The sequence below is a fragment of the Perissodus microlepis genome, chromosome 8 (genome assembly GCF_051167445.1).
Source record: "Perissodus microlepis isolate ML-2025 ecotype Zambia chromosome 8, ASM5116744v1, whole genome shotgun sequence".
Classification (NCBI taxonomy): Eukaryota; Metazoa; Chordata; class Actinopteri; order Cichliformes; family Cichlidae; genus Perissodus; species Perissodus microlepis.
Genome location: NC_140468.1, coordinates 10,189,676 through 10,203,296, shown reverse-complemented (window position 1 = coordinate 10,203,296; position 13,621 = coordinate 10,189,676). Strand labels below are relative to the sequence as shown.

The window sequence follows — 13,621 nt, the reverse complement described above, 5'->3', positions numbered from 1 at the left end:
TAGTGCTTGTACAGTTGGCAGTGATCTGGGGGAGAAAACTGTGTGCTGTCCATGGTCCTGAAATGTGAAAAAACAGCAGGGCGTTTGAATGTCATGAAGCTGATTTTTGGGTGGCACAATGCCTTAAAAGGATTTATGAAAAATTAATCTTTTGAATTTTAAATCAAGAACCAGAGGGCAAAAAAATAAAAGTTTGAAAGAAACATTTTGGTTCCACCTGCATTGAATGCTTTCTTATAGTTCAAGGTTTCAGGTCGTTTTTGATTTCCTTCAGCAGATTACAAAATAATTTGCCATGGCAATCAGCATGTCTTCACTTCTCCTGGCATTCAAATATATTAACACAATTGGAGAAATTTCTTTAGCTTGCAGCATGTGCTCTCTGTTCTTGGCAACATCTAGCCTTGTCAAGCACAGAGTGACTTAACATATCCTTTTTTATTTCTTTTGCTGTCTTTCACCTCTTATTGTTAGTAATTTGGTAGTATTTTAACTCCAGGGTAAAACTGACCGTAAGTCTCCAGTACTTAATCAATAGTGATTTAATTTACTGACCACAACTTACTGAGTGAATTTACTGAGCAACAACTTACTGAGCACTTGTGTCTGCTAATCGAAAGGTCGGCGGTCCCTAGCTCTTCCTGCCCACATGCCGTAGAGTATTTACCAAAGACACTGAACTCCAAATTGCACCCACCAGAGTATATGTGAAAGTTAGAAAAACGTAAGGAATAGACTAAAGAGCTGCATGAATGGGTGAATTGGGCTGGTAAAATTACCATTTAAAAATATACAGATTATTTGATTATTATGTTCTTGTTTTTGTTGTTTATACTTCTTTCTCCTTTTGGCATGGACATGGAATTTTCATTTGTTTTTCCTGATGTTTTATCAGTTAATTGAGAAAATAACTGGCGGGCCTATAATTGAAATTGATTTTAAAAAATTATATTTGGGGAACTTTTTATGTTAACAATATTAATAGGTATATAAAAAAATTATTAAACTAACTTTTAAAAAAATGCAGCTTATGCATTTTGCAGTCTTGGAGCACAGATATGCAACCAGTGTTTAGAGGATGATTTTCAGCAAAAGGTTTTAGTAATTATAGATGAAACAACCAAGTTTAAACTAATTTTTTGTTTTTAGATTAATAAAAAAAAAAAGATTACCCCAATACCTGATTTATGCAAAGTGTGTAAGAAATAAAAATACATCATGATGAAATAAATAAAAGCTGTACAGTGATGATACAAACATTATTTGTTTGTATTTAGTTTTGCAAAACACACTGCAAGAGTTTTGACAAATATCCAGTAGTCATGACTCAACACTGGCATCCTCTTCTTCAGGTGTGGACGGCGCTGTTGAACTACGGGTATGTAGGCTGCATCAGAGATCTATTTGTGGACGGGCAGAGCAAAGACATCCGGCGGCTGGCTGAGGCCCAGAGGGCAGTGGGAGTGAAGCCCTCATGCTCCAGAGAGCCGCCCAAACAGTGCCTGTCCAACCCCTGCCAGCACAACGGTATCTGCAGGGAGGGCTGGAATCGCTATGTGTGTGACTGCTCTGGGACGGGCTACCTGGGACGCTCCTGTGAGAGAGGTGAGAATAACAGGGTAGGAGGCTGGGGACGAAGAGCAAGAGAAATGCTAATGTCTCCTTTTCACAATGGAGATGAGTAAGAAGGTTAATTAAAGTCAATGCACAGCCACATTGGGTGAAAACTTAATAATATGTCATGATGCAAATTGTAGTCATCATGACAGCTTTGTCATTTGCTTTTTTGCCTGAGAACACTGAGTAATGCCAAAGGCATGAGTGACAGATGATGTGGGGTGGAAGCACAGAAGTCTTAAGATCAAAAATAAATCAGCTGCTGAAAATATGTTGTGATCATTTGGTTGTAAAGATTTTGGTTATTTGTGACTTTGAATTATGCTTTTTCACTCATAGCAGATTAAATTAGCGTGATAGGTGCATTAAAAAAGGTGCACTCGTAAAATAAAACGGTAGATAAAAATGTGACTAAAGCATTATTTAATTTTTTTAATGCTGAAATCAGATGTCCCGATGTGTTTACCTTGCACTAAATCCCTGGTGATGGAGTGTAGGAAGCTGAAAATAAAAATGTGGAGTAGATACTGTATGGATAGGTGAAGATAAAAAGTGAAAAAAAATTAGTCTGCTAGCTCACCAACAAAAATAATAACAGTGCAGGTTTTCTATCTTTGGCTGTATTTTTTGTTTATTTAAGAATACACATTTTCTGTACCAAAGAAAAAGTAGTGGGAAAGGAGAGAGGGAACAGAGGTCGAGGAGAAGAGGTGGGAAGAAGCAGGGCTGCAGACAGGACTATTGGAGTGCTATGGATGCAGTGACTGGGAATCGATGGGAGAGGAAGTGTGCAGAAAGCAAGGAGCAGGAGCTGTGACAGAGGAAGGTGGACTCACCGGGCTGGAACCGCCATATGACAGCGGGTGAGGAGATGAGGAGGAATGGGAGATGGGAGAAGAAAATCTGACAGAGAGAGAGAGAGTTATGAGAAATGGTATGAGACCAGGGCGGGGGAGAAATGGAAAGCAGGAAAGATTGGCAGAGGGACTGATACAGGCCTGTTTGAAGAAGCGAGATGGGAGTCAGACAAGAAGAAGAGAAGAAATGTTGTTTGTGCCATAACCGCTGATGCGTCTCAAGTGATGATTGTACTATCATCTAGCAGGAGATATGCCCATGCAGACTCACACACAGGCTTTCTGAAAGGAGTTGATATGAAAATGTTTTATTTCATAGGACAAACATCCACAGTGTGTATGTTTATCATAGCAATGCAGCATCTATCGCTCTCTTTTCCTTAGCTCTGTGTATATCTTACTTCATCCCACTCTGTGTGCACTGAGGGGTCACTAACTGGTGGTTCAGTGGATTAAAGGAAGCCCAGATGGAGAAGCAGATGGAGAGAGTGATTGGCCATGTTTATGCCTTCTACCTGCGGTGTCTCCCTCCCTTTTTTCCCCTCCCTCGTTCTCTCTCTCTCTCTCACTCCTTTGTTCCCCCTCTCTCTTCATTAATGAACGAAGATGCTCGCCACGCTCTGGCTCCGAGATTACTTTTATTTTTTAATGACACATTTTAATGGCGAGTATAATGGGAGTAGTAAAATGACGAATTTGAATTTATGGCTAAGAATTATTACTTTTCAGTCAAAAAGATGACATGTCAAGATTTTCTAGGATAAATTGTGCTTTTTTAAATGTCAACAGGGGTTGATACTCACATCACCCTGCTGCTAGGGCGGTGTGTGTGAATGTGTGTGAACCCTGTGTCAAATAGTGGCTATTATATTTTTATTGTTACATTGTGACCACTGTGCAAATGTTAGCAGATGTTTAGCCTGGTTTTTATTTATTGAAATGTTTTGGGGAGGGAGGGGGAGGGGGGGTTCAGTTGCAGATAGTTTAGTTCATATTAGTATTAGAGTACAAGTGCTTGAATCCCAGTGATGTAGATATCCTGATCCGAATACCTTGTGTTGGATGTGTCGACAAAGTGACTTAAAGTAGCCTGACATGTTTTTTACTTAACAACTTTGCAAGAACAAATCTAGTTGGAAATGAGGGTAAGAAAGTTAGAAGGCATTGAGAGATAAGCCGGGATCTGATTTTGGGATTTTCGGGGGATCGATGACATGAGAAGAAAAAATGCAGAATGTGGCTGGTCTTATCCTTTACTTATTCTGTTTGTATGGTCCATCTGGTGCGTGCTACAGGCGTCAAATGATGCAACAGTATGTGACACAGCCAGCGTGCATTGTATCGTCAGTCTTTTTCTTTCCCCAGCATGAACGGGTTTCCATACTTTTCTTCTCACCAACCCTCTATCCTCTGTTTGCCTGGTAGTGAGTCAGGTGCTGTGATGAGGAAAATTTAGTCAGCTGTCTCCCTTAACAGAAACGTGTTCATGTGTGTGCATGCGCAGGGGCGGGTGTATGTGTGGCTGTTAGTTATGTTATGTGTGATATAACAGGCCAACCACCTTCTTTTTTTCCTCAAGTTAATGAGGGTTCATTTGCATTTTAGCCAGGAGCTTCTCTCCCTTTCCCCATCCTCCTTTCTCTCTTTCTTGCTCCCCCCACCCCCCCAGCCCCACTCTCACTTTACTAAACCCCTCTCTGTTCACACTTAAATTCACTCACTTATTCTGACATGCACGCACACACACGCACACTGTCTCTCTCTTTCCCTCCTTCTCGGCTCATCAGTATTCATGACGCCTTCCTCTCTTCCTGTTCTCTTGTTTTTGCCTTGGCTCAAACCGTCTCCCACAGAAACAGGGAGAGTGAAAAGGGGAGAGAAGGCAAAGGAGGAATGGAGTGGAGAGATATAAGAAGAAGGGAAGAAGGAGGAGAGATAAAGACACAGAGGCATGGAGAGTGTGTTTAGCTGTGTATGTAATTGGCCAATAAAAAATAGGGTCCTCAGAGGTAAACAGTTTAGTAGTCGGGGATTGGCCCCAGCAGGAAGCAGGGAGAGAAGATTATGAATATGCAAATGAGTATGCAAAAGACATTAAAGCAGGTTCACCTGAGCTTGTTACATTATGACTCCAGGGTCTGCGATGTCAGTGACGATGGCTAACACATTCAACACCATGCATTCTGATTGAACCGGATAATAGGGCCAGCCAACCAGCTGCGGCTATTTTTACATACTCCTCTCAAAGGCAGAGGGAGTGATGATGAATTAAGAGTGGAAAGCGATGGGATCATTTTGTAGAAAGGTTTTCAACATGTATTGGCGGGGGAACCAGCAAAAGTGTAACCACGCAGTAACATACTTTGTCATGTTTAAATCTGATTCATTCAGCGTCAGATTGCCTTTCCCTCCACCCACCTCATGTGTTTTTTCCTTGTCAATCATCCTCATTTTTTCTCTTTCTACCCACCTCACCCTCCTCTGTCGTCATCTCTCTCTTCCTTCTCCATATCTCTTTTTCTCTCTCTCTGTGGATTATGTGCAGATGCAACTATCCTGTCGTACGATGGCAGTAAGTTTATGAAGGTGCAGTTGCCTGTGGTGATGCACACCGAGGCGGAGGACGTCTCGCTACGCTTTCGCTCCCAGCGGGCCTATGGCGTTCTCATGGCAACCACTTCCCGTAATTCCGCAGATACCCTTCGTTTGGAGCTGGATGGGGCCCGTGTCCGACTTACTGTCAACCTAGGTACACAGATGCTCACAAACACATAGAATCTCAAGCATTACTTTAATTACCTGTCATGGGAATGCAGCTGATACTGGCCTCTTGGTAATTTCTTGCATAGAAATGTCATTAACTGTTGATTAATAACTTTTTGTCCCGGTAAACTCAAAGGAGCCCTATTATGCTTTTCTTATTTTCTGTCATATATACATATATACTGTTGCGAAGGCCAAAATTTAGTGCTCAACGTTACTCTAGTGTGAGCACAGAAGCCCTACCTGACTGCTTTTGTTTGTGAGGGGCAGCCAATCAAAAGAAAGTTTTTTTGAAGGGAAGGAGAAGAGAGTTAAAATGGATTGTTTTGGGAAATGGGTAAACCGGGGGACTGTGCAAAAGTTGAGTATTAGATAAAGGAACACAAATTTGAAATGTGAATCATGCAGAACTCATTTACTATCTAGAGTAATGGAAAAGTAGAGCACCAGAGTCCGAGGCTAAAAATATATAGCTGGAAATGAGCATGAGAGGTCCCTTTTAAATTAAAATTCTCAGTAATTCCAATAAATATTTCAGCTAATTTTGCTGCAAGTATGCACAAGAGATGGATTTCACTGCTTCAGCAGATATGTTGCACAGATTACATGCACACATGCAAATATAAACAGCTAAAGGTTATTGGTTTTGTGTTGAACAGAGGGTCAAGCCTCAAGCTGCATTCTCTGCTCACTCCCAGCAGACCTGTGCATCCCCAACACCTTCAACAAACAACACAAACGCACACGCACATGAATACTTTGCACATTTCGCAGCCTGAGATAACTGCTAAGCACTTTTTCAGCCTCATTTTTTCCACAGTCACACACTTTCACGTGAATTCATTTACATGCTAACACACACATCCTTACAGAGGGGTGCATGTGTTGGTCTCTGGTTGTCTGCAGCCACGTCTTTTCTGTGGTTGACGCCACTCGACACACCAAGGCATCATGGGGTTTTTTTAAAAAAAAAGGTACAGGGGCTGAATCTTCCAACCATTTACGGAGATTCGCGCTCTGGATAGGCGACAAAAATTATGGGATGTGTTCAGAGTCGTTAGACAAAACTGACACACATAACCCATCACAGTCTACCCACGCTTTTTATTGGTGACTGAAGCTGTCGCTCAGGCCAGAGCAGCCAATGAGCACACCAGTCATGCTGTGACACACCGCTCTCTTTATTGTGCTCAAGGTAAAAATCCATCAGTCTTTATTCAGATTTTTCCTTTTATTGGCTACAAAATAAAAATCGAAGAAACTGCATTTGCTGCACATTGTCCAGGTCCAGCTTGTGGTCCTGTGACAAACGAGGGGCGTGTGTTTTCTCAGCATTGTGTGCGTGTTTGTATATGCATGCAGGGTGTGTCGATGTGTGCATCCCCAGGGCGTGGAGAGTATGTGTATGTGTGCAGCATTAACCCTCTGCTCTGCTCTCCCTCCAGACTGTATCAGGATAAACTGTACAGCCAGTAAGTGATCCTCCATCTCACCTAACTCCCCCCCCCTTTCCTCTACCTCCTCAGAACGTGTGTGCGCCGTTGTGTGTATGTGCTTTTATAAATGTGTGTGGCTGTTTTTCACGCTGTGTATCATGTCAGTTCATTTAATCTTCTTTCAACATATTTTTGTACCATTTGTCTATGTGCAGATATGTGTGTGTGTGTGTGTGTGTGTGTGCATGTGTGTATGTGTTTGACGGGGGAGGTGCACATATGCGTGCGATGTTCAGCTACACTGCAGGAGAGGTGCGATTTTTGCTGAGGGCCAGGGTTTTCCAGGTCGGCCATTTTAGCAAAGAGGGATCGATGGCAGAGAGAGAGAATGAGAGAGGATGGTGGGGGTTGAAGGAAGGAGAAAATAAAAGAAAAAGGAGAAGAAGAAACCCGGGCATGAGGTGTTTAAGTAAAATTAGGTGTGCTGATAAATAAGAGGTACGGAAGTAGAGAGTGGAAGCTGGTGGATGAATACAACTTAGAGCTTCAGGGTAATTACTTCTCCTTCATGCCGGAGACAAAAGACGTGTTATCCCTCTGTTTCTCTCTGTCGCACCTTCATCCCGACGTCTGTCGGGTTGTTTTCTTTGTTTGCTTGTTGTTTCTCTCTAAACTGTACATGAGGGATTTTTGGGTAGTGTTTCATTTAGTGGGTTTTGGCGTGTGTGCTTGTGTGAGTGCCTTTGCATTCTGTAGTCTTTTCATTGCCCATCTGTGTGTCTGTGTGTGTGTGTTTTCTTTAGTGTGTGTTCCTGTTCATGCTGCTGTGAGTGGAGCTGAATCCCTGATGAAGTTTAATTCCCTCACGTGGAGTTTCTCTCTGTCACGACCACAGAGAAAGCAGGAGAGTGAGAGAGAGCGAAAGAAGCGGATGCTCTGTGACGGCAAAGAGGTGGTGAAATGGACGACTGCTGTTGCCATAGAAACCCTACTAGCCACACAGCACTGTTGCTATTCCGCATGTCTGCTGGCCAATTTTAGACCAGTTGTCTCAATGAACATTTCAGTAGGCAGCCACTTTTCTGGCACACCGTGTGCATACAATAAATTATACATATGATATTCAAGGGGGAAGGGGGGAAATGTATTTAACAGGCAGGCGCCAGTGAAATAGTCCACTCAGCAGTCAAATAAAAGCCTCGGCATGGGAGAGATTTGAGGCTTATCCTTCAGAAAAGCCATTTGTTATTTGGAGCTAATGAAATATGAAACACTTTTTTTTTGTTTTGTTTTCATTGTCCTGCTTTTATAATGTCTCACATGTCATTTGGCTTGAATTATATTTTCCAAGCAACAATCAGCCTCCCTTATGTTTTTTTTGTTTGAGTCATTTCTCATCTTTTGCTTTAACCTCACAGGCTGTTTGCTGACCGCCACAGCCTTTACTAGTAACTCACTGAATGGCTTTTTAACGCTGACCCAGAATAGGTGCGTTTGTGTGTGTGTGTGTGTGGGGGGGGGGGGGGGTGTGGGTGCATTTGTCTCTCCCTCCCAGGTTAACACAGATCACTGCTTCACTGTCACATCAGTCTGCTCGTTTTTTGAGTATTCAGTTACTACTCAAAAAAGTCCACGCATACACACATGATAAACTCGCACATACATGCACATACTCTTTCCCTCACTCAGTTCAAGGCAATGATCCATGGTAACAGGATGAGATGCTCATGCCCAGAGCACAGCTGAGTCTCCTCAGGGGAACCCTCTGTGCTCTCCGAGTGCACCAACACACTCTTTTAGCTTCACAATTGCACACACACACATTTCACACCACATCCATTTTGATTGACTTAATTATGTTTGCGCGTCGACAGCCTGTACATCCACATTTCCTTAGCTCTCTACCTGTGTTCATATGTGTGTGTGACTGTGTGGGACCGTATGTGTGTGCCTGTGTGCCTCCGTGATTGATGTCGGCATGCTTGACATTTTCTGCAGCAGAATTCGTTCGGGTCAGTTTACTTCTCACCTCCCCCGTCATTACCGCCTATAGGTCACTGTAAGCAGACTCTCAAAGCAAGTAGAGGGAAGGGGAATATGTGTAAGTGTATGCGTGTGTGTGTTGGGAGGTAGTGGGAGTTGCGCTCAAGGTTGGTGGGGTGCTTGTAAAGAGTAGAAGCAAGGGGACACTGAGGATTGGGGAACAGTCAGCCTGTCAAATGTGTGCAGTCAACTATGTGAAGATATGAGCTGGTAGATGAGCAAAGAGAGAGAGAGACATCACGAGAGGACAGCTCAGCTTCTTTCATTCTGCAGCACATCAGCACCTTGGAGAGCACACTGATGACCCACTGTGTGTCTAGTGCCACCATGAGGCTGACTGCAGCATTGCATAAGCAAATCTCCTACATTCAGGCACCTGAACAAGTATAAGTGTGGAGGCGAGAGGGCTGTTGGGTGGTCAAGGGGGTCTGAATTTGCTGTCTGTGCATGTGTGGGTTGTAGGAGAACGTCATGGCGGTGCGATCTGTCCACAGATGGATTGTCTCAGCGTGGGCCTGTTGTGACTCACAGTCTCCAGTCTTAGACACCCCCAACATCCATTTATGTTAATCCTTCTGTCTGTCTGTGTCACGTCATCTGTCTCTCTTGTAAATCTGCAAAGAAGCCTGTCTGTCTATATGTCTGTTTGTCTGGAAAGAGTGCGTTAACACTGAGGTGTTTGTCTCCCCAGGGTATGAATGGCTCCTTCCCCTGCTACTATTAGCTTCCATTTTCTCAGTTTCTGTCCTTAATTTTTTACTCAAACTACCTGGCTCTCTTTTTCTCCTTCTTCTGGTTCTTTCTCTGTATCTGTTTCTCTTTCTGTCTCTCTCCTCATCTTTATGCAATATGTTAATGGTGCTCTGGGCTATGTGTAGGTAAAGGCCCAGAGACCATCTTTGCTGGGTCAAACCTCAATGATAATGAGTGGCACACGGTGAGGGTAGTCCGGCGTGGCAAGAGCCTCAAACTCACCGTGGACGACCTGCAGCCTGCTGAAGGTAACCACAGCAGCCTGACTTATTTTTTGTTTGAGCATAAAATGACACTTTTTCCAGGTCTTAAGTTGGAGTGTAGACATCCACTTGAATTCTGTGTTGAACATTAAGGGGTTTATTTCTTTTTTAGAGAGCATCTGTACCTGAAAGCAATCATACTGATTTGTGATTGTGGTCATGATAGTGTCTACTTTAGTATTAGTCTGTCTTTTATTCATAGTGAGGATGTTGAATAAATAATATTTTTAGTTTTAGTGTTGAACAGTTCCACCTGAAACCCACCTTTCCAAAGCCCTCACCTCTTAAGTTTACCCCGCCACCAGGTCAGATGGCGGGTGACCACACCCAGCTGGAGTTCCATAATGTGGAGACGGGCATTGTGACCGAGAAACGCTTCATGCCTGCCGTGCCCTCCAATTTCATCGGCCACCTTCAGGGCCTGACGCTGAACGGCATGCCCTACATTGACCTGTGCAAGAACGGCGACATTGACTACTGCGAGCTCAATGCTGTTATCGGTTATAAGAGCATTGTGGCCGACCCCGTCACCTTCCGATCCCGCTCCAGTTTTGTCACCCTGCCCACGCTGCAGGCCTATTACTCCATGCATCTCTTCATGCAGTTCAAGACGACGTCCCCAGACGGTCTTATCCTCTTCAACAGAGGAGACGGCAATGACTTCATAGTGGTAGAGCTGGTTAAAGGGTGAGCTGGACAATAAGTTGTGTGTGATTTACCTTAAGTCAGTCATCGTCAAATAAAATATAAAATATTACTCATAAAAGGCAGTTTTACTTGTTCATGTTAATGTTTGTCCTGCAGAAATTTATAATTTACTATTAAGATCGTCCTTGATGAACAAAAAAATAAAATTTCTTGACTTTAAGGTTGAAATGGGCTGTTAAGTGTACGATATGAAAAATGCACAAGTCACGCAGCTCTTTTTTTATTCTTGTAATTAAGCTTCTAAAAGACAGATAATAATGCCCCGGAGCGGATGACCCTGTGTTGTTCTTCATCACAAGTACGATTAATTTCCCTTTTCACTTCTCAGTTATTTAATCCCCTCTCTTTTTCTTTTTCCTTCTCTAGCTACCTTCACTACATCTCTGACTTGGGAAACGGAGCACACCTCATTAAGGGCAACTCTAACAGTCCTCTTAATGACAACCACTGGCACAACGTGCACATATCCAGAGACACTAACAATCTCCACACAGTCAAGATTGACACCAAAGTCACCACACAGACCACCATGGGTGCCAAGAACCTTGACCTAAAGGGTATGCAAAAATAAAGGCATTCAAAGTTAGATACAGAAGCTGACACGAGATAAATCTTAATTATCTGCATTATTAATGAGACCGTATACCGTAATACGCGCACCTCTTTTTGTTTTCAACACAAACTAGCTGTTTTTTGTGGAGGTTGTGTGCCAGACTACTTCTGAGTCAATGAAGTTGGAGGTGTTGTTACCTTGAGCAGAACGAGGCTAGCCGTATCTCCCTGTTTCCAGCCTTTGTAGTAAACAAAGTTCAGTCAGACAGCTCACGTTTAAACTGATTTGTTACAGCAGAAGCATGCAGCTTGGCAGACACTCTCTGTCTCATCACTCCCATTGAATATGTTAAATATAAAATTGGGAAGTGATGAGTAAACATCCCCCCGGAGTCTACAGGTGGATGCTGGGATGGTGAAGGGATTGCAAACAGCAGACAGTGATGTAGGGCAGTAGTGGCACTGACATGTCAGAGGGAAAGGTAAGAAATTTTGTAGCTTAAATAGACTACCAAATTGGGAGGGTGTGTTTGGTATATGATGTGAGGAGAGTTATGTTTCGTGTACATGAGGCAGCGCAGATCCAGTAGTCTGCCCGAACCAGCTTCTGGAGGTAGCTACTTATTACCATACAGATATGAGAGTAGTGTCTTTTATTATTTTAACTCTAATTAAGAAAGCAATTAAACACTTTTATAAAAAAAAAAATTAAAGGGTAAAAACATGCAAAAACAATTAACCTAGTGTAATTTATCAAGCTAAATTAAATTGGTACTATATATAACTAACTGACTAACTGAAGATATTTGGCTGAGCTCACTGAACTTGTGATAAAACTGCTATGTGATTAGATCAATTAGTTGATAAAGTAATTTATAATTTATTGCAATTAAATTATTGATGCAGTCATGCAAAACTAGACAGTTCATGTTTGCTTTGTGAAGCTGCCATTCACTATATTGCTCCTCGACAGGTGATCTGTACATCGGGGGCGTTTCCAAAGAGATGTACCGAGACCTGCCTAAGCTTGTCCACTCCCGTGAGGGATTTCAGGGTTGCTTAGCAACAGTCGATCTAAACGGACGGCTCCCGGACCTTTTGGCTGATGCCTTGGCAACCATGGGACAAGTGGAGAGGGGCTGTGAAGGTGAGGTGCAGACAAAACGGCAGAGCTGCTCCAGCCCCGTGTCCCAACTGCTTTTTCTTTCAGTTTTCATTTAAATCATGCTCTCTGTTATTAGCATAACCCACTAACCCAGCTCCTGGCCTGTTAGATGTAAACTTTACTCTTTCTTTTCATCTCCTCCTCAGTCTTTCTGCACATTGTGTTTTCTCTCTCTGATCCACTCTTTCAGTAGTTCACAGGCATCTGTGTGCATTGACTAACCATCTAACTTAATTTGCTTGTTTGCTTTTTTGTTTGGCTGACAAAAGTTACATTGATGAAAGCTGACTTGCAAGGTATATCGCTTTGTGCGAGCATGTAAGAGACACTTGTGTGTGTGTGATGCCGAGGAAATGTGTGTGCGCGTGTGTGCGTGTGAGTGTGTGGATGTGCGCGCGCGCGCGCGCGTGTGTGCGTGTGTTTAAAACTACCCAGTGGTGTCCAGTGTTGTGTGGATCCCAGTGATCCAGAGTCAAAGGTCAGAGGAGACCTATCCTCTCCTAGCCACCGTAGTGATTTCATCACAGTAGCAACATTACCACTGCTTGACTTGAGTTGACCACAGCTCCACCACCTTGCAGCATGCTCTCTAACCTCTCTCCTACTGACTCCTAACCTCAACTTCAATACTCCATTTGTGAATCATTTCACACTCTTTCCTCCTTGCCTTGTGTTGAGGGCAACGAAGGAGAGCTAAGTTTAGCACTTTGACATTCTCCTCCTCCTGAGTCGTTTAGCATGAAGCAGGGAGAGAATGGTGACCGACTGCTCAAGGAAGAGTATTGAGATGAAGGCCTTTAAACATAACTCTGCTCTCTTATGTTTAATTTCCCCTCCTGTCCTCACCCCATTCATTTAACCTCACCACCTGCATGCTCTCCACATTTGGCTCTTTTCACTGAATAACACACTTTAGGTTCATTCGTGTTTATACTGGATCCTGTTAGTGTAAAGCTAAAGAATGGGAGCCTTTCCACAACATCCTAGTCTGACTAATACTACTAATAATAACGTCATTACAGCACAAAAAGCCTATTCAACCATTTGAAACTGCAAAGTTTTTCAAGGAAATGCAGTTTAAAAATAACCACACTGTACTCTAATAATGTTGTAAACACATTGGGCTCCACACAAAACCAAATCCATGTGTCTTTTTCTATTTCCCTAACTTTTGCACCCTTCCACCCAACCACATCTGTCACTGCAGGACCCAGCACTACCTGCCAAGAAGACTCCTGCTCAAATCAGGGCGTTTGTTTGCAGCAGTGGGAGGGCTTCACCTGTGACTGCAGCATGACTTCATACGCCGGGCCACTGTGCAACGATGGTGGGTCTTTGCTTTTATGGTCTTTCCCAGGCCCAGGGGGGATTACAGTTTTTTTGGTGGTGCAGACAGCTCAAGTGTAGAGTTTGTTATCTGCTGTATTCAAAGTAGATACCAACTTGAAAAACGTTATCTACCAG

General features: G+C 43.1%; 1 protein-coding gene across 11 annotated transcripts in view; it reads left to right on the top strand.

Moving 5' to 3' along the window:
- The window catches only part of nrxn1a (neurexin 1a), a 67,739-nt gene that overhangs the window by 37,574 nt on the left and 16,544 nt on the right, over positions 1-13,621 (top strand). For 9 of the 11 annotated variants that reach the window (XM_084937433.1, XM_084937427.1, XM_084937434.1 and 6 more), the window contains 8 exons: positions 1,353-1,605; positions 5,020-5,223; positions 6,683-6,709; positions 9,595-9,717; positions 10,038-10,419; positions 10,807-10,997; positions 11,966-12,139; positions 13,365-13,484. In XM_084937433.1, coding sequence (XP_084793559.1) covers positions 1,353-1,605; positions 5,020-5,223; positions 6,683-6,709; positions 9,595-9,717; positions 10,038-10,419; positions 10,807-10,997; positions 11,966-12,139; positions 13,365-13,484 — 1,474 coding nt within the window. The remainder of the gene's footprint in view (positions 1-1,352; positions 1,606-5,019; positions 5,224-6,682; positions 6,710-9,594; positions 9,718-10,037; positions 10,420-10,806; positions 10,998-11,965; positions 12,140-13,364; positions 13,485-13,621) is intronic. The other 2 variants (XM_084937432.1, XM_084937429.1) reach the window with 1 other exon arrangement.